The sequence below is a fragment of the Typopeltis vanoorti genome, chromosome 5, assembly GCF_054136105.1.
Source record: "Typopeltis vanoorti isolate ZY-2024b chromosome 5, IOZ_Tvanoo_1.0, whole genome shotgun sequence".
Classification (NCBI taxonomy): domain Eukaryota; kingdom Metazoa; phylum Arthropoda; class Arachnida; order Uropygi; family Thelyphonidae; genus Typopeltis; species Typopeltis vanoorti.
The window spans coordinates 32,775,875-32,801,840 of NC_143553.1; the positions used below are offsets into that span (position 1 = coordinate 32,775,875).

Here is a 25,966-nt window from a genome sequence, read left to right on the forward strand (position 1 = left end):
CATGTGTGCTTGTCTCTGGATTATTGTCCATCACATGCAACACCTCCTCTTCCATGGAGGGATTTCGCATCGATCGTGGCCGCCCACTATCATGCCTGTGATCTCTGAATGATCCATAGTCACACAAATTCTGATGCAAATGTACAAGCATTTGGTGATATGGTACATGTCTGTTTGGATACCTTTCGCGATAAATGGTACGTGATACACCTCAGCGTTCGTAAAACAAATACTGAGATGACATGTTCTTTGTACAATGTTGAAAGCTTGAATGAGGAAACCCTGATTTCTCACCTGGAGCACTGGCGAACAGCGCCACCTATCACTTTCGGGCAGTGTTTCCAGTCATGCTTTCCTATGTGAATATGATTGATTTTGATGTTTTCTACCTCCCTTCAAAGTTTGTACGTGGAATTTTGGACCACCCTGTATATATATATATACATTGTATATATATATATATATATATCATGCAGGCAGCTAATGACCCAAACATGGTAAAACAGGTATAAATGCACACATCGGTAGTGAAACAACAGTGTGGTTCGAACTATTTAAAATTAAACTTTTAATGCAAACAGTTCGGACCACGTGGTTGAAATGCAATCATGCAGTCAACCAGATGAAGCACCAACAATATATTGTACAAAATGTTTTAAACAAAATGTATCTCTTGGCATACATTGAATGTCATGTTGTCAGTTAATATATGCCAAGAAACACATTTTGTTTAAAGCTTCCTTTAGATTTTTTTTTTAATTAATTACAGAACACAGTTGCACTTATTTGTGACATTATATTATGCCGACCAAATGTAAAAAGAATAAGAAACTAATTTAAAAAAATGTAGCATTTACCACACTTTGGGAAACACTATTCTACTGTAAGCTTCTCATGATGTCACACTGAGTATGACACATCTCGATGCTGCCTCAAGTACATCCACTACAGCAGTTATGAATTTATAATTTGTCTATTAGATCATCTTACAATAATCACCCTTTCTTCTACATCCCATATTATTATTATTATTATTATTATTATTATTATTATTATTATTATTATTATTATTATTATTATTATTATTATTATTATTATTATCATTATTGCTCCAGTTTTTATAGGTTTAAAGTGGTTTAACTCGTGTTTAATTTGAAAGTGCTGCTATTTAATTCTTCTACTCATGATTTAAAGACAGGGACATTTAAATCATCAAAATCGGCTAAGTAATATCCAAATTTTCAGTGTTGAAAGTCATAGTGGGAACTGCTGTCACCAACCAACATAGAACAAACGACGTTGCCATTTTAAAAGTCGCTAACGACTTTTAAAATGGTCAAGCACAATGAGCTGTAACAAGTGCAATAAACCACTAAGCGACGAAGGGGATGGGCCGCATTGTTCTGGATGTGGAAAAAGATGACAATACCAATGTTCTGGAATCTCAGAAAGCACGTGGAAAGCAAAAGGAGCCACGAAATGAACCGAATGGTGCTGTCTACAATGCCGTGAGAAAATGAAGAACAAAGAACAGACACCAAAGAAAAGCAACAATTACAGATAACTTTGATTCATTCAAACTCATGGTTAAAGACGTGCTAAATACACACATGGAACAAATCAACAAAAAATTTGAGGAGTATGAACATTACATACAGTTTAATAACATGACCTCTGAAGAAATGTTATAGGAACCATGCGAGAAATAAAGACAAAATTAACGATAGCAATAGAAACACTCAAGCACGAAAACTGCGGAAAGAGGTAAACACGCTCAGGTGTCAAATGGAGCATATGTTACAAAATGAAAGAAAAAAGAACTTCAAATTGAGGGAATAGCAAATGAAAAGCCATCTAAGCAACATAATGCAACTGATCGGCAGCAAAATTGGCATTCAAGTCGCAACCACAGACATCGCCTCTATTAACCGAGGCCCACAAAAAAAAATAAAGAGAGACCGCCACCAATCATCGCTCGTTTTACCAAAAGAAGTCTGAGAGACTCCATTCTTGCAGCAAGCAAGAAAACAAGGCTCACAACGTCGATCCTTAAATCATACTTTAAAAATCTTTTACACCAAGCAAGGAAGACAAAAACAGAGAAAAACTACAAGTTCCTGTGGACTAAGGATTCACAGATATTTATGAGAAAGAATGAAAACACTCGAGTTTACATAACTGCAAGAGAATCTGACCTACACAGCCTACCAATAAATAAACACTAACTCTTCACATCCTTAAGAACAAGATTAGAAACAACTTAAAAACTATATAATGGAGATCTCAAACATAGGCAAACATATCCAGTCAGACAATATAAACTTCAAGGTCTTTGACTCCTTGAAGAAATGGTCAGACAACATTTCCACCAATATCGACTTCACTATCGTACACACAAACATAAGAAGTATAAAAAAAACACTGGCTTACATTGATAACACTGCTCAACTACGCCATGACAAACCTAATACTGACTGAATTCCAATAAACAACACAGAAATTTACTCATACAACATTAATAATTACAAAACCTACAACTTATGTAGACCAAACAAAAGAGGACTTATCAAAGGCACTTATCAAAGAAAAATACAATATGAGTGAAAAACAAACTCATTTCAAACATGCGGAAACACTAATTTTGGAAATCACAAATAGCCACAAACAGAGTATCAAATATACAATAAACATAGTATACAGACCCCCAGATATAATAATCCACTCAGTTTTCTTCATGAGTTAGAAGCATGGCTAATCGGCATCGAACTCCGTAGAACAAATAGGTTGATCCTAATAGGATCATTAATATAAATACGCTTGACCACATTTCTTCAACCACTACCACATACCTTGATATATTAAGTCAGAACAACATAAACCTTACAATTAACTCCCCAACAAGAAAAGAAAAATACTCAACAATTCAATAACAAAATCATGCATTGATCATATCAACATATGGGCTGCCATCCATACATACATATCATCAGTTAATAACCTCAAAATTGCCGATCACTACTTTGTCTCAATTTCGTTTTATTACGTTGCCTACCCCCACTCCCACCACCACAAAAGTCGACAAAATTCGATCATATTAATGAGCACTGTCGATAACCATGTAAAAAATACAGATTGAAATTTCCTACTTTAAGTAACTGATCCTGTAACATTATATGAAAATTTCCAACTAATGTTCACAGAAATATACAAAAAAAGTAACAAAGCCTACACAAACGAGGCGACAAACAGACAACAATCCATGGATAAATGGCGACATACTAAATAGTATAACTATAAAAGAAAATCTATGGAAAAAACTTAAAAAGTCACCCAGTAATACACATTTACAAACCTTATACAAAAACACAAGAAATAACTAACAACAAAAATTCGTAGGACAAAAAGACACTACTACTTCCAAAAATGCATAGAATATAACGACAACGTGAAGCACAAATGGGATACACTCAACGAATTAGTAACTCGAAAAAAGAAAACTTCAGCACAAGATTTTATTGCAAAAAGTTTTGGTCAGGACACAAACCAAGAGGAACTAGCAGACTTATTCAACTATACCTTCACAAACAATATCACACAACTCAGAAAAGAAAATCTGCCAACGATCAACAAAAAACTACCCAACGAAGTCAACAACAAACAATGTATTTTCCACCCGTAACAAAACAGGAACTGAAAGAAGCACTCTTACAACTAAAATCAAAGACCACTCCAGGAATAGACAAAATAAGACTCACAGACCTTTTAACAAAACAAATAAATCCAATACTTTTGATACTGAATAACTGTTGTGGAATAATACTGGCATTATTCCGCAACAACTAAAAACTGCAATGATTACACCAATTTAAAAACATGGCAAAAGAAACGATACTCAGAACTACAGAACAATAGCTACCCTACCAGTCATTTCGAAAATTCTAGAAAAAATAACACACACCAGATTACAGAACTATATACACAAGTACAACATGATCTCACAAAACCAATACGGCTTTCAGAAAACAAAAAGCACCATCACATTATTAGAAAGCATCGCCGACGCAATAAACAAAGGTCTCGACAAAACAAGTACGCTGTCCTTATACTGCTTGACTTAACCAAAGCATTTGATACACTTGAACATGATATACTACTCACCAAACTATACTCAGTAGGTATAAGAGGAACACTGCATATATGGTTCATGAACTACCTCTCAAACAGAACACAAGTAACAAAAATAGGCACATGTCACAGCCGGGGTATACAAATAAAACACGGTATCCCTCAAGGCGCCATATTATCACCCACTCTATTCAACATATACATTAACGATGTTCATAACCTGGCCATAAGAAATCAAATATTTTAGTACATAGATGACACCGCACAATTAGCAATCCACACAGACATCAACATGGCTCTCTCCAAAGCACAACAAGAACTAAAATGAAATCACAATATACTTCTACCAAAACGCAATTGTAATCAACGGCACCAAAACACAGATGTTGATAATACACAACCCAAGAATCATGCGCCCCGCACCACTATTGATACACTGTGACATATACCGCTGCATTAACAACAAAAAACTTGCTAATGTCCCAAAATCAAACCGGTAACACATGCAAAATACCTTGGTCTCTATATAGATTGCCATCTAAAATGGACAAAACATATAGAATACCTACATACCAAACTCCAGATCATCGCCGCAAAACTCTTCCAACTAAAAGACATTATTCCATCTAATATAAAAAAACTCCTGTATCATGGCATCTGCCAATCCCTGCTCAGATAGTATAACAGTCTATGCAAACACATCAAACAGCCACCTAATAAAATTAGAAATATTACATAGGAAAATTGTGTCAACAGTGATTTGGACACCTTATACGCCACAACTAATATCCAAGCAGCACATAGTGATACACAGAATCCTGAGCATTAAAAATCTGAAACACTAGATATCATTAATAAGGAATTACTTCAACATCACCTATCGAAACAACAGAAACACATATCATATAACATGACCTACAACAACTCTCTACATCCCTACACCCTTCAACAACTCATACGGTTCTTTTGTGATATCACATCAGATACCCACGCTACTCAACATCCTACCAAGAAATTTAAAAGATATAGATAACTACAGAACATTAAAACAAAAACACGAACTCTGGAAAATAAACCAACAAAGTTAATATACCATTAACACCGATATACACATCACAAATCACCAGTATCCAATGCCTACATTCCATTCATAAACAGTAACAACAATAAAAAATAGTGAAGGCTAATCCCACTCTCTTCATAAAAGCTAACCCAAGCTTCAAAGTAGGTGGAATTAATCTGCCTCACTCATCCACACGTGTCCTCATAATCAAAGGCTGCAAATTATGTTACAAAACAGTCAGTACGGTGTATAATTATAACAAAGATACAGAATATTAAAAAAAAAGTACATGAATTTTATCCAAATAAAAAATACTGAAAAGAAATAATGTGCCTTAAACTGTGTACAGTATAATGTACAGAGCATCAAGTGTAATTTCATTAATTGTAAATATGTAAATACTCTGTACGATGAAAATAGAAAAATTCTTATTTTATACATAATGTGTAAACATGCAAAAAGATATCTGTAATAATCATATATATGTAATTAATATTAGACATTATATTATTATTATTATCCATTATTCAAAAATTCCATTTAATCTTCATTGTTATATTAGAAGAACACGTGTTGTAAATATATACGCATAAAAGTATTATTATCAAAATTTTAATTGAAATGTAATATAAAAAATGAATCACACATGCAGCACTCATTGCTGAATTTTTAAAAATTACAAACTGAAATGTGATTAAAGACAATTATTGTAATTGTGTAAAAAAGATTTCAGAAATCAATGTAATTTTTATAATCTTTAAATTTTGTAATTTCTCTAATTTATAATGTAATTATTATATGCATGCAAAGAAAATAAAGTGTTTAAAAAAATATATTATTATTATTATTATATTAGGCGAACATGTCCAGTCAGACAACATAAACTTCAAGGTCTTTGACTCTTTGAAGAAATGGTCAGACAACATTTCCACCAACACCAACTTCACTATCATACACACAAACATAAGAAGTTAAAAAAAAACACTGGCTTACATTGATAACACAGCTCAATTATACCATGATAAATATAGATGCGCTAATACTGACCGAAGTTGCAATAAACGACACAGAAATTTACGCATACAACATAAATAATTATCAACCCTACAACTTATGTAGACCAAACAAAAGAGAAGGTGGCATTGTGGCATTTATCAAAGAAAAATACAATGTGACAGAAAAACAAACTCACTTCGAACATGCGGAAACACTAATTTTGGAAATCACAAATAGCCACAATAGTATCAAATACACAATAAACACAATATACAGACCCCCAGATAATAATCCAGTCAGTTTTCTTCACGAGTTAGAAACATAGTTAAGCAGCATCGAACCGCGTACAACACACAGGCTCATCCTAATAGGAGATATTAACATAAATACTCTTGACCAAGCTTTTTCAACCACTAACACATATCTTGATATACTAAGTCAGTACAACATAAACCCTACCATTAACTCCCCAACAAGAGAAGAAATACTCAATAACTCACTAACACAATCATGCATTGATCATATCAACATATGGACTCACATCCATACATATACATCATCAGTAATTAACGTAAAAACTGCCGATCACTACTTTGTCTCAACTTCGTTTTATTACGTTTCCTACCCCCCCCCCCTACCACCACCACAAAAGTCGACAAACTTGATCATACTAAAGAGCATTGTCGATAACCAAGTAAAAAATACAGACTGGAATGATCCTGTAAAATAAATGATCCTGTAACATTATACGAGAATTTTCAACTTTAGTTGCCTAACCAAAGCATTTGACACACTTGAACATGACATACTACTCACCAAACTATACTCAGTAGGTATAAGAGGAACACTGCATACATGGTTCAAGAACTACCTCTCAAACAGAACACAAGTAACAAAAATAGGTACATGTCACAGTCGGAAGTATACAAGTAAAACATGGTGTACCTCAAGGTACCATATTATCACCCACTCTATTCAACATATACATTAACGATGTTCATAACATGTCCATAAGAAGTCAAATATTTCAATACGCAGATGACACTGAACTACTAGCAATCCACACAGACATTAACACAGCTCTCTGCAAAGCACAACAAGACCTAAACAAAATCACAACATACTTCCACCAAAAAGCAATTCTAATCAACGGCACCAAAACACAGATGTTGATAATACACACCCCAAGAATCATACGTCCCGCATCATTATCGATACATTGTCACACATACCGCTGCATTAACAACAAAAATACCTGCCAATGTTCCGAAATCAAACCTGTAACACACGCAAAATACCTCGTTCTCTAGATTCCCACCTTAAATGGACAAAACATATAGAATACCTACACACCAATCTCCGGATTGTCACAGCAAAACTCTTCCAAGTTAAAGACATTATTCCACCCAACATAAAAAAACTCCTATATCACGGTCTCTGCGGATCCCTACTCAGATACGAAATAACAGTATATGCAAATACATCAAACAGCCACCTAACAAAATTAGAAACACTACACAGGAAACTCATGTCAACAGTGATTTGGACACCTTACACGCAACAACCAATATCCGAGAAGCACATGGCGATACAAAGAATTCTGAGCATTAAAAACCTGAAACACTACATGACATTAACAAGGAATTACTTCAACATTACCTATCGAAACAACAGAGACACATATCGTATAACACGACCTACAACAACTCTCTACATCCCCACACCCTTCAACAACTCATACGGTTCTTTTGTGAGATCACATCAGATACCTACGCAATTCAACAACCTACCAAGAAAGTTAAAACACGTAGGTAACTACAGAACATTAAAATACGAACTCTGGAAAATATACCAACAAAGTTAAGAAACCATTAACACTAATATACACATCACAAATCACCAGCATCCAATGCCTACATCCCATACATAAACAGTAGCAACAACACAAATAGTGAAGGCTAAATTCCACTCTCTTCATAAAAGCTAACCCAAGCTTCGAAGTAGGTAGGATTAACTTGCTTCACTCATTTACAAGTAATCCTTATAAGCAAATGCAGAAATTTGTATGTATAATCACTCTTTCTCAAACTTAAAAAAAAATAAAAATAAAATAAAAAATAAAAAATTATACAAAAAATTCTGTATAATCTTCATTGTTAATATTAGAAGAAAATGTGTTGTAAATACATAATATAAAGGCAAAAAAGTATTATTAAAAATGTTAATTGAAATCCAATGTAGGAATTGCAGCACTTAGTGCTGAACTCTGTAACATTATAAGGTGCAATGTCACACAAGATGTTTATTGTATGTATAAATATTCTAGCATAAAAAAAAAAAAAAAAAAAAAAAATATATATATATATATATATAATTATATAATAATAATCAATATAATAATAATTATTATTATATATTAATATATTAATACTATATTAATAATTATGATAATAATTATATAATAATAATTAAACATCAATGAAGTTACCCCACATGACCTACAAAAAAACACCATTACTTGGAACAGTCCATATTTTACGACGCTACCTGGCAGACTATTCTTAGATACTTGGGTAGAATCAGAATTGTTCCGTATCACCAGTCAAATTGTTGTTTAAATGATATCTTGTTTTGACTGTGTATCAATTATGTGAATAAAGTAATAATAATTTTTTTCTATAATAATAATAATTATAATAATAATCATTATCATCATCATCATCGTTGCAAAAGAAACGATACACAGAACTACAGAACAATAGCTGACCTACCAGTCAACTCCAAAATCCTCGAAAAAATAACACACACACACTAGACTACAGAACTATTTACAAAAGTACAACATTATATCAGAAAACCAAATACTGCTTCTAGAAAACAAAAAAGCACCATCGCCTTATTAGAAGATATTGCTGATGCTATAAACATAGCTCTTAATAAAAACAAGTTTACCGTCTTTATCGTTATTGACTTAACTAAAACTCTTGATACACTTGAACATAATATACTGCTGACCAAACTACATTCATTCGGAATAAGAGGAACTCTGTATACCTGGGTCAGGAACTATCTCTGAAACAGAACACAAGTGACAAAAAATAGGCACACATTACAGCCGGGATATAAAGATAAAACACGGAGTCCCACAAGGTGCTATATTATCACCTGCCCTGTTCAATATATATATTAACGACATTCACATCTTGACCACACGAAACATTGCAGCAAAACTTTTCCAAGTAAAAGACATGATCCCATATAAAGTAAGAAAACTCCTATATCATGTTATCTGTGAATCGCTACTCAGGTATGGCATAACAATCTATGCTAACACATCAAAAAACAGCCATCTAGTGAAAATAGAAACATTAAATCAGAAAATGATTTCAACAGTGATTTAGAGGACTCGCGTACAACAGCCAATAACCAAACCATATATGGCGAAGCACAAATTCCTGAGCATAAAAAATCTGAAACACTACTTAATGTTAGTAAAGAATTACTTCAGCACCTATCATAACAACAGAGACAAGCATTGCATAACACAACGTACCATAACTCTTTATATTCCAACAACTTTCAACAACTCATAAAGTTCTGCAGTGAGATCACATCTCATACCCATGCTACTCAACAACCTACCACAAAATTTAAAACACAAAGACAATTACAAAACATTAAAACATGCACTGTGGAAGTTATACCAACAATTAATATAGCATTCACGCCTATTTTTCACTTCCCAAACCACCAGCATTCAATGCAATGCCTGCTTTCCACCCATAAAAAATAACAAATATAAATAGTGTATGCTAATCCCACTCTCTTCATAAAAGCTAACCCTAGTTTCGAAGTAGGTGGGATTAGCATGGCTTAATCAAATAATTCTCATTAGTCAATCACTACAATTAACTTCAAAGACACAATACCTTAACCGATAATAATAATAATAATAATAATAATAATAATAATAATAATAATAATAATAATAATAATAATAATAATAATAATAATAATAATTATTATTATTATTATTATTATTATTATTATTATTATTATTATTATTATTGTTGTTGTTGTTGTTGTTGTTGTTGTCGTTGTTGTTGTTATCTAACATTCTGTACTAAACCGAAAATGCAGCATATAATCATATCGACTACCTCAGTGTTTCTCATCGTGTGGTCCATGGACCACCTGTGGACGATGAAACAGGTGGTCCGCAGGCAGACATAAATTCATTAAATAAATATATTTTTTTAGTTATCCAAACAAATTAAAATTGAATAAGTAAAAATTATTGAAATCAAATAGAGACTTTAAAAAAATAGCGTCAGAAAGTTCAAAGGTGGAAGCAATAAAACTATATTGTTGTTCACCTCACCCCCTCTTTTATTACTCGACATTTTGGCAGAATGATGAATAATTAGAGGGGTGAAGTGAACAACAATATAGTTTTATTGCTTCCACCTTCCCTTGCTGTTTTGTCAGATTTGAAGTGAACATGTGTTATCCACATTTCAACCATTGCTTGTTGTATATTTAGTTTTATTACTGAAGGTTTTCTTCCTTCAACCAAAACTCAGTATACCTTCAGAAGTGCTAAATGATACTTGGACAAAGCAGCGGCATAGCTAGAGCTGTTGCCGCCAGGGGCAGTCCCTGAGTTTGCTGCCCCCTCTCAATACACACAAAAATACTACAAAAAGTCAAAACGATGTATAGGGAATTAAATTAAATTTATTATTTAATATTGAAATAAAACTTAATTTCAACATTCTAAAATGTTATTTTTCTTGCTTTTCTGTTAGCAAGATGACATTGGTGAAGTCGATTTCATAGTAATGTAGATAATTCTTAATCAAATGTTATTTAGAAAAACTCCTCTCACAACTAGCAACAGTTACAGCAATTCTGAGGAAAATTCGCAGTAGGATTCCAATACTTGGAACTGAGTTCTCGAGACTGTATTTTAGAATTAACTGCAAAGGTTCAAAAAGGTTGAAAGTGCCACTCGGGGCGGACCGTCCCTCCGCACCCCCGTAGCTACGCCACTGGGACAAAGTGTGTCATGAGTTAACCCCAGTATTTATATATTTATATATTTTTCGGAAATGTATTTTTAATAATGGAAAAGTAGCTTAGAACTAGGACTTTGAAAAGTCCTAGTTCTGATGCTAACCCTAATTGTGATACACATATTGTAACGGAAAGTAAATCTGATACTATTAAAGTAGAAGAAACAAGCAGTTCAAAGAAAAAATACAGCAGGAAATATAACAGTTCATATTTGGAATTCGGGTTTACTTGGTGTGGAGATGAAAGTGAACAGAAACCTCAATGTGTTTTGTGTTATGAAGTGTTGTCGAACAAGTACATGAAACCCGGAAAACTCCGACATTTAGAAACTAAACATTGTGATGTGAAAAATAAGCAAATTGTGGGGAAAAAAGCCAATTTCAGCGACGATTAGCGACATTAAATCATATAAAGATGTATTTCGGCCATGGGATCGATTAATAGCAAGGCACTGGAAGCATCAATCTCTTAAGCTTGTATATAGCAAAAACAGGGAAACCTCATTCTATCAGGGAACATTTACTACTTCCAGCTATAAAGTATGTGGTAAAAACTATGTTTGGCAACAAGTTACTAAAAGATGTTAATTTGACTCCTCTTTCAATGACACTGTAGGTCGCAGAATTAATGATATGGGAGGTGACGTAGAATCTCAGTTAATCGAAAGAGTTAAGAAGAGCCCTTATTATGCATTACAAATAGATGAGACTACTGATGTTACAGATGATGCGTAGTTAATATGCTACATAAGATATGTACATGATAACAACATTCATGATGATATTCTGTTTTGTGGAACTTTGTCATCTCGAACAACTGGAGAAAAAATATTTCACTCTCAATAATTATATAATACACAAAGGGATCCAGTAGGAAAAATGCACGGGCTTTTGTTCGGATGGAGCTCGAGCCCTTACAGGCAGGCATAGTAGGGGGTTGTTTCTATGGTTAAGGAAGTGGCTCTGGATATGAATCGGGCATATTGTTTATGAAACAATGTATGACATAGGAAAAGGTTGGCCTCCAAAGGATTGCCACCAGAATTTAAAACTGTGCTATACAATGATGTAAAACTAGTTAATTTTATTAAGGCTCGACCGCTAAATAACAGGTTATTTTCAGTACTCTGCGATGAAATGGGCAGTGAATATATGCAACTTTTGCTTCATTCTGAAATTCGCTGGCTTTCCAGGGGCAAAGTACTAACAAGATTATTTTCAATTAAGGCACGAAGTTTTATTGTTTGTAAATGAACATAATTCTAATTTTGCGTCTCTCCTTGTTGACGAAGCATGGTTATCAGCATTGTCCTATCTTTCAAACATTTTTTTCGAAAATTAAATTAACTACATCTCTCCCTTCAGGGAAATTCTTTAACTGTTCTTGATGCCTACGACAAAATAAAGGCATTCGAGAGAAAAAAACAACTGGTGTTGTGCATTAGTTATGTAAAAGACAGATAATTTGCACCTTTTCCAACATTGGAATCTTTTTAGGGAAAATGATCTTTTTGTTGATTCTGAGTTTCTGGAAAGGGTTTGTGACCATCTCAAAACTCTGAAACAGAATTTGGAAACATATTTTCCGAATAACTTTTATAAGAAATTTCTGTGGGTTCAAGATCTAATTCAGGATTATAGTCACGATAACGACCTTTCGTTATCAAAAATATAACAGTTAATTAACAGTTAAAATGCAATTCCGTGATCTTGGTTTGGCTTGATTCTGGATCTCGCCTTCAGTGAGAAGTGAATTTCTAATTATCTGAAGAAGATGAAAATCATCATGCAATTTTCTACAACCTATTTTTGTGAGAAAGGATTTTCATCGCTCCTTCAAGTAAACACAAAATACAAAAATCGTCTGTGTGTGTGTGTGTGTGTGTGTGTGTGTGTGTGTGTGTGTGTGTGTGTGTGTGTGTGTGTGTGTGTGTGTGTGTGTGTGTGTGTGTGTGTGTGTGTGTGTGTGTGTGTGTGTGTGTGTGTGTGTGTGTGTGTGTGTGTGTGTGTGTGTGTGTGTGTGTGTGTGTGTGTGTGTGTGTGTGTGTGTGTGTGTGTGTGTGTGTGTGTGTGTGTGTGTGTGTGTGTGTGTGTGTGTGTGTGTGTGTGTGTGTGTGTGTGTGTGTGTGTGTGTGTGTGTGTGTGTGTGTGTGTGTGTGTGTGTGTGTGTGTGTGTGTGTGTGTGTGTGTGTGTGTGTGTGTGTGTGTGTGTGTGTGTGTGTGTGTGTGTGTGTGTGTGTGTGTGTGTGTGTGTGTGTGTGTGTGTGTGTGTGTGTGTGTGTGTGTGTGTGTGTGTGTGTGTGTGTGTGTGTGTGTGTGTGTGTGTGTGTGTGTGTGTGTGTGTGTGTGTGTGTGTGTGTGTGTGTGTGTGTGTGTGTGTGTGTGTGTGTGTGTGTGTGTGTGTGTGTGTGTGTGTGTGTGTGTGTGTGTGTGTGTGTGTGTGTGTGTGTGTGTGTGTGTGTGTGTGTGTGTGTGTGTGTGTGTGTGTGTGTGTGTGTGTGTGTGTGTGTGTGTGTGTGTGTGTGTGTGTGTGTGTGTGTGTGTGTGTGTGTGTGTGTGTGTGTGTGTGTGTGTGTGTGTGTGTGTGTGTGTGTGTGTGTGTGTGTGTGTGTGTGTGTGTGTGTGTGTGTGTGTGTGTGTGTGTGTGTGTGTGTGTGTGTGTGTGTGTGTGTGTGTGTGTGTGTGTGTGTGTGTGTGTGTGTGTGTGTGTGTGTGTGTGTGTGTGTGTGTGTGTGTGTGTGTGTGTGTGTGTGTGTGTGTGTGTGTGTGTGTGTGTGTGTGTGTGTGTGTGTGTGTGTGTGTGTGTGTGTGTGTGTGTGTGTGTGTGTGTGTGTGTGTGTGTGTGTGTGTGTGTGTGTGTGTGTGTGTGTGTGTGTGTGTGTGTGTGTGTGTGTGTGTGTGTGTGTGTGTGTGTGTGTGTGTGTGTGTGTGTGTGTGTGTGTGTGTGTGTGTGTGTGTGTGTGTGTGTGTGTGTGTGTGTGTGTGTGTGTGTGTGTGTGTGTGTGTGTGTGTGTGTGTGTGTGTGTGTGTGTGTGTGTGTGTGTGTGTGTGTGTGTGTGTGTGTGTGTGTGTGTGTGTGTGTGTGTGTGTGTGTGTGTGTGTGTGTGTGTGTGTGTGTGTGTGTGTGTGTGTGTGTGTGTGTGTGTGTGTGTGTGTGTGTGTGTGTGTGTGTGTGTGTGTGTGTGTGTGTGTGTGTGTGTGTGTGTGTGTGTGTGTGTGTGTGTGTGTGTGTGTGTGTGTGTGTGTGTGTGTGTGTGTGTGTGTGTGTGTGTGTGTGTGGTGTGTGTGTGTGTGTGTGTGTGTGTGTGTGTGTGTGTGTGTGTGTGTGTGTGTGTGTGTGTGTGTGTGTGTGTGTGTGTGTGTGTGTGTGTGTGTGTGTGTGTGTGTGTGTGTGTGTGTGTGTGTGTGTGTGTGTGTGTGTGTGTGTGTGTGTGTGTGTGTGTGTGTGTGTGTGTGTGTGTGTGTGTGTGTGTGTGTGTGTGTGTGTGTGTGTGTGTGTGTGTGTGTGTGTGTGTGTGTGTGTGTGTGTGTGTGTGTGTGTGTGTGTGTGTGTGTGTGTGGATCTTCGACTGAAGTTGACCAATATCGAGCCAGATATCCAGCAACTCTACAAAGGCCGAGAAGCTGAGCCATCTCATTAAAAGTAAGTAGTAACATAATTATATCGCATTATTTATTGTACTACAGTTTCCGATTATTGTCGTTACGGGTTTGGAATTAATCCATTTCCAAAATCGGACAAAATCGAGATGAAACGAAAGTTATGCAAAGTGACATCACAGTGACGCTCAGCTCTGCTGGCGAGGAGGATAGCTGCCCACGTCCCGTTTAGCGAAGTTCCGTAACTAGTACGGTCGCTTGCGGGAATATGCGGCTGAGAACACCGAATCCATCGCATGCAGACAACAAGATCCGTACGGTCATGGATTATGCAGAAACAAACATCATAACGTAATGAATACAAGCAGCACACAGGACGGATATAAATAAAACCACCACACGATTAATGAATCTGCCAGATTTACAATGACCACGATTGTGCCTCTAGAAGAACCAGGGCGGATATAATTAAAACCACCATCATAACACGATTAGTACAAATCACATGCATACAGTATATGCAGCATACGGTCGCTGGCGGGAAAATGCGCACGACCACGTGGATGCCACTTTATGACTGACATCGTGGATTGGACTGTTTATAGATATCGGGCAGAACTTCACATAAGAGGATGTCTTAAATTTTTTGCTGGTCATGTAAAACTACTCGTCAGGGAAATAAGGCGATTCGTATTGGCCAAAAGTTTGTGTGTGTGTGTGGGTGGGTGGGGTGCATTATAATGGCTTTGGGAACTATTTTCCTTATCCAACTCCACTGTCAGATAATTATAAAAAGTAAACAAATTACTAAGGCAAGAGCAATCCTTCGCAAAACCACGTTCCCTTATAGAGTATCATATTTCTATCCATCCAATTCTCCATTACCTTAAGCACCACTCCTGAGATACTGATTGGCCTATAATTTGATACTTCTGTCATGGAGCCACTTAATCTTAATTCTAGCTAACTCCTACCCAATTTATCCATCTGATGACTCTGGGTATACATTCTGATACTGCTTTCTTCAAATACTCCTTGACTACCAACATCTCTTCCCTACAAATTCTTATGCCATTGCACTGCTGAAAGCTCTCAGCTTGTCATTGTTGTCCTAATTGACTTGCCGTGCTTCTGGTCATAATGTACTTCTGCTGTCTTTACCTTCATACCCTGTAGTTCTATATATATAATTTTCTTAAAGATGTTTCATATAGCTGCCACTACAAGGAGATTACCCCATGATCACCGCCAAATTGACGGAGACGGGGGTGCCCCATTCACAATCGCATTCTCCAATAATAAGATCAGATCTGAACTCTCGATCTTGTGTACCCTCCATTACATAGTGCTTAAGATGGTTTTCCTTTAGTTATTAGTTATTCACATCTGATGTGAATAACTGATAATTTGATGTAATCAGCTGCATTTGTCACATTTGATGTAATCAGCTGCAACCCTCTCAAAGAGAGGAAGCCACAGGATCAGATCAGATGTCAGTTTTACGCCGTATAGTCACTCCTGTGCCTCATTAGATTTTTGGAGTGAAGCCCCCTTCTGATAGAAGAATCGGCAGGGTCCCATAATCCATTTCCAGAGAACCTGCAGCCACTTGGCTGAAGAGCGGATATGCTAACTATTTGGCCAACCAGGAAAGCCTTAGTTGTCCTTTCAAAAATCCAAAATACTGGAAGATTTTCAACAGAATTTCGGGTCTATTACTAAAACTTCATTATAAAGCGCTACCGGTTTGTGTTGGTAGATTTCGCTAAAATTCCTCTTAATTTATCAGCTATATCAATTGGTTCAGCTTCCAAAATATTATCTGCAAACACAATCAGGAATTTCTCCAGAAATGCTTCAGAATTCCGAAGTCTCTCATAAAGCAATACTTTTATCAGAACAAAAATTAGAGTTTAAATCTATATCTTTAAATGCCTGTTTGTTCAGCACTCCTGTAAAATAGATAATTTTTTTATCTGTTTCATGTTTTTATTTTTTTATTTTTTATTTTTACATATTTCATGATATGATTGTTGAGGTATTGCAATATAAAAGTAATGCCATGAAATAGCTTCATAAACACAAAAACCAGAACAGCAAGAAAGGAAAAAACACTAATCTGAGTGGTGAAGATTAAATAAGCTTATCCCCCATTAAACAATAGCATACCAGGTGTTTGAAACAAATGAAGTTATTAAAAATCATTTAACTTAAGAAATCTCAAGACTAAAGCTAATTATTACAAGGACAAAGAAAATCAAGCGGCAAAAGGAGAAACAACAACAACAACAACAACGCACTGAAGTAGGTGAGTAATGGTCATGTGAGTAAAGTAGAACATTAAAAAGGATATGGTACGGCAGTTCCAAATATGCCACTGATGACAGTCGAGTTTACAGGAGCGAAAATTAAAAATATAACAAGCGCAATTCAAAAACAGAAAAGAAAGTAAAAGAGATGCTAATTCTCGGTGGTATAAATGATTTAACTAATAATAAGTATTAAACAAAGGAAAACTCACATTAAAACGTAGATAATTAGGTAAAAATTTCGTCCAAGTGTCACAAACAGCTTCAGCACAGAGATATAGAATAGGCAATTAAATAATAACAGCCAATTCTAAAAAGCGCAACCTTAGTAGCTAATGGAAGATAACTAAAACGGTCATCCAGTGTAGAGGCACTGAACTACATGATGCATACACTAGGTTGAAGTTCGTAGTAAAAGGGACAAATAGCTGAGCAGGTTTCTGCATCTGTCACCCGCAAAACACCTGAAGCAGTGTTGGTTCTATGGTCGATTTAAGAGTTAACTTTGAACCTCTATGAATTCCTTTTCTTTTCTGTGCATTTTCTATTATAGTTTTCTAATCAATATTCTCTATAATGATTACTTTGTCTACTCCAGGAACCAATGTTCTTACACAATTACATTCATTCCACTTTTTTACAATCCATTGCTATTACTGGCACCAAATAATGTCAAGTTTGTTGCCTCTCTATCCCACGCTATCTCCTTCATTCTGAATTCCTGTTGGATCGAATCATTTTGCCATCATTAGCAGTAATCCTTCCCCCCCCCCATACACACAAAGAACACTTTGTTCTTTTTGTCTCCTTCGAAAAAAAAAAATTAGATGAGACTTCAAAATCATATCATGATGTCAGAATACCGTTACTCTACTTGCTGAAAACCTAAAGCGCTTAAAAACTTCGATTGGTTCAAAATCAGAGTTTATGGATAGGCTGACAATACGTACCGTTTTGAACGGTACAGTACCGTTTGTTTCGTACTTCCCGGCCGTCCTGTAGTTTTCATAAAAATGTCAATTTTGTCCCGTTTTTAATAAAAACTATAAATATACTTTAATATTGGTCAATCATAAATTATTATTCATAATCTATAATCGTATATCAATATAGTTCGCCCACCGATTTGAGGTCCCTCGACACTTCTGCGCATGTCAGAAAAAGGAGAATCCATTCCGATAATAGGGTAATCAGTCTGTCTTCTGGGATGTAATAGTAAACAAACTGAGCTTGTTTATTATTACAGGTCGGAAAATTTAGCTTTTCTTTTACGAACATTGCTGTTTTTAAAGTGTAACTATTTTGCTTGTATAACAGTTGGGAAAATGTACGTAGAGTGTTAATACGTGCAAATACTGCGTTCTACATAAAACAATGTCACTTCGCTCCATGATAAGTTTCCTTTTATTCTGGGACTTTTTAAAACAAAATCCGATTTCATGAAGTATTTTCCTTAAAGTTTCTCTTTTCCAAGGAAAATTATTTTTTTCTTTATGCACAGGAATCAATTTCGGAACAGTTGGCACTCTTTTCTCGACCACGTAAAATTCGTGAATAGCTCTTCTTATAACGTCTACATCAAAATCATTCAAAGCTACGGTTTCGATGGTTTTCTTTCTTTGGCGCTTTTTTTTTTTTTTAGGAGATTTAAATTTTGGCTTACCTTCACCTTTTGATTCCCTACGAATTCTTTTAACAGTCGACCCCGATACGCCCGCAATTGCACTTGCACGTTTTATGACTTGAGAAAGGGGAACAAGAAGACAGCCTTCTGACGATTCTTTTGTACCAACATTGTAATGTCTATTTTTTTGTTCCTCATGGAGGCAGAAGCGACATCAACCAACATCTATGTAGCCAGAAACATAAGGATGCTGAAAAGACTTCAGTTAAAAACATCAGCTCGTTTATGGTGAGCGGTGATAATGAAATTTGAAATTCGATAAAATTGCAGCAAATGAAGCTCTTGTTGCTTATCATATTGTGAGTCACTGCCAAAGTTTTCGCGCAAATGAATGCTTGTCGACATTGATGAATAAAATTTATGAACGAAAATTTTCTTCCGCACGTGCCAAATCAGAAGCAATAGTTACCAACGTTTTATCACCATAGATATTGCGCAAAGTAATACAGGATTTGAATAATACAAAAAGCCTTACAGTCAGTTTAGATGCATCAAACAAAAAAAAGACAGCAAACTTTTTCCAATCGTTGTGCGGCACGTTTTGCTAAATTGCGGTGTTCGAGACAAAATTATAGACTTTATTTCCTTACCTGAAATACAGTCTCCTCTACATCTACCTAAATTTTTGTATGCTGTCACTGAAGAATAATGATAAGCTCAATATGTTTATGTAATAAAACTTTTTTTATCGTCTTACTTTTTCATAAATACAGAATATTACATAACCCCCGTCCCGTTTTTGCCATCCCAATGTCCCGTTTTTGTCTCAAGGAAATATGGTCAGCCTATTTATTGATTATCTAGAATCTTTATCCCACCCTCACCAGAATCATGCATAATAGGTTAAAATTTTTCATGATGGGATCTGTATCTGTCCTACTCTAGTTTTTATTATTGAACTACCAGGGCACCGTAGGATGAGTAGTGATGCGCATGCTCTGTGAATTTTCATTCACATGTTTACATTTTCATTAACGCGATGAACATCTCTAAGAAATAAAAAGGCTTTCTAGACTGGGTTATCCGATCCTGTACAGATCACTGCCAGGGTTTTGCATCCAGGAAATATGACAAACTGACCTGAGAACGGAAGCGTCAGAGCATACATTGAGCCAGTAACAAGCAAGGTGAGGAACTGGAAATATGGATCGGGAGGGTTGCTTAAAACATTAACAAGACGAAAGACTACACTTGCGCGATTAGTATCTTCTATGCAACGAACAGTTTGTTCCATATTCCTGATACTTCTGAAAGGGATAGCTGTCCACTCTAATCAGTGAAACGTACGCAATAAATACTTTCTAAGTAAGCAGATATAACTATCTCTGCTTATTTAGAAAGTATTTATTACATACGTTTCAGTATTTTACCACTGGAACGTATGTAACTAGCGACAACACTTGTTCTTGCATTTTTACAGTTACTGCTTTCAGTAAATGCAACCCTATTCAATTAATAACCATTCTGCTAATATAATATGCAAGAAAAAATGGAAGAACAAGTGTTGTCGCTAGACCAGTGGTAAAATACTGAAACGTATGCAATAAATACTTTCTAAGTAAGCAGAAATAGTTGTATCACTGGTGTGGTAGTGAAGATTTTAGAGAAGTTGGTAAGAACTCGCATACAGAAATGGGTAGACAAGCATTCTATACTCTGCAGGGAAGAGCATATCTTTACTAAATGAAGGTCGTGTTTTAATAATTTGTTCATATTTCATAACAATGTTACGGCCGAGTTGGATAAAGGGAATGGATACACTATGATAATGTTGGATTTTTTTAAGGCATTTGATAGGATACCACACGACAGGCCATTGCGTAAACTGGAGAATATGGGATTGGAATATAATCTATTGACTTAGATCAGGGGATTGTTGACAGACAGATATCAAAAAGTGGTATACAGTGGGTGTGAATCTGCCAGATTTAAGGTAACCAGTGGTATGCCTCAGGGTTCAGTCCTTGGGCCATTATTGTTCAATCTATACATTAATGACATCAAGCAGGGTCTATCATCAGATGTGCAATTGTTTGCTGATGGTGCAAAGAGAGGCAGGACAATCAGGGATGCTACTGATATTCAGCAATTACAAAATGATTTGAATAGAATGGAAATCTGGGCAAATGGAAATGGCTATCAGTTTAATGTTAGTAAGTGTCAAGTTATGCACTTTGGCGTGATTAGAGTTCCAGCAGCATATTATATAGCTGGGTTATGCTACAAGAAACTGAACAGACAAGCGATCTTGGTGTATTGGTGGATAAGAATTTAAAGTTCAAAAGTCACATAGCAAAAGTTGCAAATACAACTCAGAGGATAATTGCTATGTTGAAGCGAACCTTGACATGTAAGGATAAGGAAGTAATTTTTCCTCTTTATAAGGCTTTGATAAGACCACACCTGGATTACTGTGCACAGATTTGGTCTCCCGGGTTCCAAGGGGATAAAGAAGCTGTGGAAAGAGTGCAAAGAAGAGTTACAAAGATTATATCCGGATTATGGGATTTAGATTATGAGGACAGATTGCATATGAATTACAGACTCGGGTTAACAGAAGAAAGAGGGGTGATATGATAGAGGTCTATAAACTTTTGAATGGGTGTTATAGCATTTTAAATGATGAAAGTTTTCATTATATGGAAGGCGGGGAGAGAACATGAGAGTATCCATGGAAGTTAAGGTTATTTTCCAGTCAAGAAAGGGGTAAGAGCTAGGTTTTTCTCCCAGAGAGCAGTAAGTGAGTGGAATAATTTGACCTTAGGGGTAGTGAGTGCATCTAGTGTAAATGAATTTAAGGGAAGGTATGATAGCTGGGTTGGATAATTTGCAGCTTCCCTCGATGAGTCTTTGACTCCCTGGAGGTTTCAGATAATAATAATAATAATTTCTTTCCCACATTTTATTATACCAAAATATCTGAAAATTTTGGGAATTCATAAATTTTTAGCTTTGGGTAAAATTGGAAGTCCCCAATGAAGTCGGACGCTTTCACATCCCTTCTCGATTGTTTCAGTCATACTGAATCGACAGATTTGCAATCTCACAATTTATTGTCACAATGCTTTTAATCTTTCGTTACTTCCAACAACGATTCGTTAATCATATCATTACAAATTTCTTACCTTTAGGATCCTTTGCTAGACCAACACAGTCGTTTCTTTCACTCAACGTTTCTGCCTTCTCACCGCTCAACACACATTTTACACACATCACGCGTTCATGAACTACACACCTAAAATATAAAGTGAAGATTTTTATAAGAGGGAATACGTCAGAAAATGTTCACTTCTCAGCTGCAAGAGAAGGTAGAAAAGATAATCCTGGGAGTTGAATAATAATGTTTCAATACGTCTCTGAACAACCTTTTTCAGAAATAAAATATTTACTCCGACAAAAGCATACCTATATACTTACCAAAACGAATTGCGATTAAAGCTAGCAATGATTCAATGCTTGAAACATGAAGTCCCGAAACTTCTGGCCTTAATGAAACATTGCTCCATAGGCGAGAATCACATGAAATCATCCTCCATTTCTTGCAGACACGAGCCAATCTACCCACTTCATTATGTGGAAGGTATCCAAATATTTTCAGAAGAACCTTATCTGGAAGTTTTTCAATCGTCTGAAAAGAACAAAATTATTTTTAGATCAATTGCCTCGTGTTATTTTAAGTATAACTGGATTATTGGTGTTTAAGTTGCTAGTCCTGTGTACCACGACAAGTAAAAATAAAAATAATCAAATTAAAAAGTGGCAATTTATATCTAATGCATGAAATACTGGAAAGCCCTCACTTATTTAAACGATGTAAAAAGTAATTTCAGCCTCTCCCTCCAATAAAAACAGCGGAAAGGATTAGAAAATCTGATAGCTGTAACACTTTACTCCCATTTCTGATACGTTAAGCCACTGTCTCCCATTAATCACAAGGACCTATGAGTTTTCGTTGTGTTGTTGTTGTTACTTGCTGTTTTTAATAGACCTTCATTTTTTTAAATATATATTTTTAGTTATACTGGCGAATTTCATCAACATGCTATACAATGAACTCTCACTCTCCGTTAATTAACAGTGCTAATGGAATCACATCGAGCGTTGAATATTAGTTAGTTTATACATAATTGATATTCAACATGAAGTGCTAAAATGTAAGAAATATTATAGATTTTAGTACTGACTTCTTTATTTTGGTATAGCCAAAATAAAGTGTTAGAATTAAAATAATTAAAGTAAGGAAAATATATGCGAGGTTGCCTTCCTGTTCATGTAGGCGAATAACACGGGTGAATTAGCTAGTTCTCGACACACTTTTTAGTTTCATTATTTTTTCTTCGTAATTTTGGCAATTCATAAATTTTAGCCTTGGGTAAAATTGGAAGTCCCCAAAATAAACTTTATACAACAATGTCAGTGTTATGATCGTTTCTCTGTGGTATGTTTTTACTTTATTTATTTTATGCCAAATTTGCATACTTTCTCTCTTCCTGCCATATCAACACAGGAAGTAGACATGCGCACTTCCAGTCGAAGAACATTGCGTCCTTCGTCTGAAAAAACTTCAGTTTGATTCTCGTCATGAAGAGAATCTTCATATGGACTTTTTCAAATGAAGGTTTAGCCGAACTCATACGGCGGTAGCAGGGTTTTTCTCCGACGAACGCGAATTTTTCATCCCGCATACAGGCAAATCGACCCAAGTACATAAGCAATTTATAGACAAAAATACTATTAGTGGCAGTAGACGGTGCTTTGTGGAGTTTTTGTGTAGATAGTGGCGTTATGTATACATGAAGGTTTAAGTAGTAGAGTACTGCGTAGAGTGGAGTGCCCTCCCGTGAAAAATACTTGAAGATGTCACGTAATAATGATAATAATCAAGAAATAGTTCCACCAGTTCATTATGCGGCCTGCGCCTATTGGTGCATTTCGGTAATTTTAGAAGACAATTTATGCAACCAGTGACTAATATATCGCCAAGTTACTATTCTACCCTTTTTCGCAGTAAAATAATTAATGAATAATCAAGTGTCAAATCCAAAAAAAAATGTTTTCATGTAATTTTTTTATAATTTATTATAATTCAATAGTTTTATAATACCACTGCAGAGTGTTTCACTGCATTAATAGTGCATAGTAGATAAGTTTCTTTTGAAATGTACGGCCCAATGCATATTTCTAAACTAGGACACCATATAAAATGTAAAACCTCAGTATATCACTGACCCCAATTACAGATCCAAACGTCCTGGATAGAATTTCCACTAAATGTTGATAAATGAAAACAAGTATTTTGATAATTTCTCCATCAAATTTGTATTCAGTTTTACAGTGATGGTAGACATATTTTCGCCCACAACAATTCATAGAATAACTATTCATAGAATCCAACAGCCATTGACCTGTCAGTCCATCACACTTCCATTTCCTGAAACTACATTGCTACACCCGTTGCAGTTTAACATGCCGTATTATATATTGATAATTAACTAGATCATTCTATACACCCTCCACAGTGCATGTAACAATAAGGGACCAGAATGTCAATACAATGTCCAAACTTCATTTCTCACAGTGCTCAGAGCACTATGACAATAGGTCTTTGTCCAAACTAAGGGAAGCCTATTACTCTTGTAAAAAATGTTCTCCTGATAGCCACCATACCTACCTACCTACCTACCAAAAGAATTCCATGTGGTATCCTGTCAAAGCTTTTTCAAAGTCCAGCAGCATTACTGTAAACCCAACTCAGCTGTCATTGTATTATAAAACATGAGCAAGTTACTGAGGTATAACCTATCCTTCACAAAACCATGTTGCTCCCATACAGTATCCCATTTCCATCTATACATTCTTATATTTTGCTCTTGACCAACTTTTCCAGTACCTTGACAACAACTCTTAATATGCTCAACGGTCGGTAATTTGCTACAACAGTCTTTAACACGTTCATTGCCAAGCTGAAAATTGGAATTTCGTGTGGTGGCCAAATTTTTAAAATTTTTTTATTTAGTTAGCGACGTCTACGCGATAACGCGTGATCGGCCGACTGGTGAGAACTCGCAACACGCGATATCGCGTGATTAGCAATGAACGTGTTAAGCCTCCTTTATGCAATGGAACAATTTCCTCTCTTTGACTAACCCACAGCTGAGACTTAGATTAACAATGTGATCAAGGGCACTGACAATTCTCTAGCACCTTCACGTAAAAGTGGAGTTGGTATAACATTTAATTCCATAACTGTATTCACATTAAAGTTCTGCAATATGCTATGCACCACCATTTCATTTACCTCGGTTCCCATACAAGCCGTCACCTCGCTCGGTACTGCATCATCTCCTCTTGTGTGATATACTTTTGGAAAGTGTTCACTTAGTAATTCTTGATGAAAAAAAAAATTTTTTGGCCCGGTGTTGTACCACTTTACCCCCAGTCCTGAAGATACTTTCAGGTGCAAACTTTGTTTGCACACACTTGGATAAAGGATTAAACTAAATTTATTATAGTCTGACCAAGTGAAAAATAAACTTTCAACATCTTTCTCTAAATCCAGAGTAATTTAATAAAAAGGTGGCACACCTTTTGGCAACTCCTATAGGAGAAGATGACCTTGCTAATGCTTTTGCCTGTATCTCCACTTGGGCCTGGTTCCCACTGAAGAGACTTCAATAAAGGTCGAAACTAGTCTGGGAAGTGGCTCTTCCCTTAATGCATAATATTATACATATCCGCAAGGAGATGTGTTTTGCATTATGGGAGATACTGAGATGGGAGTGTTGGTGGCTTGCTCCACCTTTGCAACGAGTTGCCCGGTGTTGTACCACTTTACCCCCAGTTCTGAAGATACTTTCAGGCGCAAACTTTGTTTGCACACACTTGGATAAAGGATTAAACTAAATTTATTATATTAAACTTAGTAATTCTACTATTTCGCCTGATTCAGTTAACTCCCTGCCATCGGCATTCATTCAAATCATTCTGCTGTAAGCATTCTTTCTTTTACTTGCAGCATATCGAAAGAACTGTTTGGGATTATCTTTGACCTGCACTGTTAATTTCCTTTCATACTCTGCTTTTGCCTTTCTTGCCAAACTGGTTACCCTACTGG

At 35.9% G+C, this 25,966-nt stretch overlaps 1 protein-coding gene across 2 annotated transcripts in view; it reads right to left on the reverse strand.

The window, feature by feature from the left end:
• FipoQ (F-box/LRR-repeat protein FipoQ) overlaps positions 1 to 25,966 on the reverse strand; it is a 303,650-nt gene that overhangs the window by 191,890 nt on the left and 85,794 nt on the right. For both annotated transcript variants that reach the window (XM_090393073.1, XM_090393072.1), the window contains exon 2: positions 22,270 to 22,480. In XM_090393073.1, the coding sequence (XP_090249199.1) occupies positions 22,270 to 22,480 (211 nt within the window). The remainder of the gene's footprint in view (positions 1 to 22,269; positions 22,481 to 25,966) is intronic.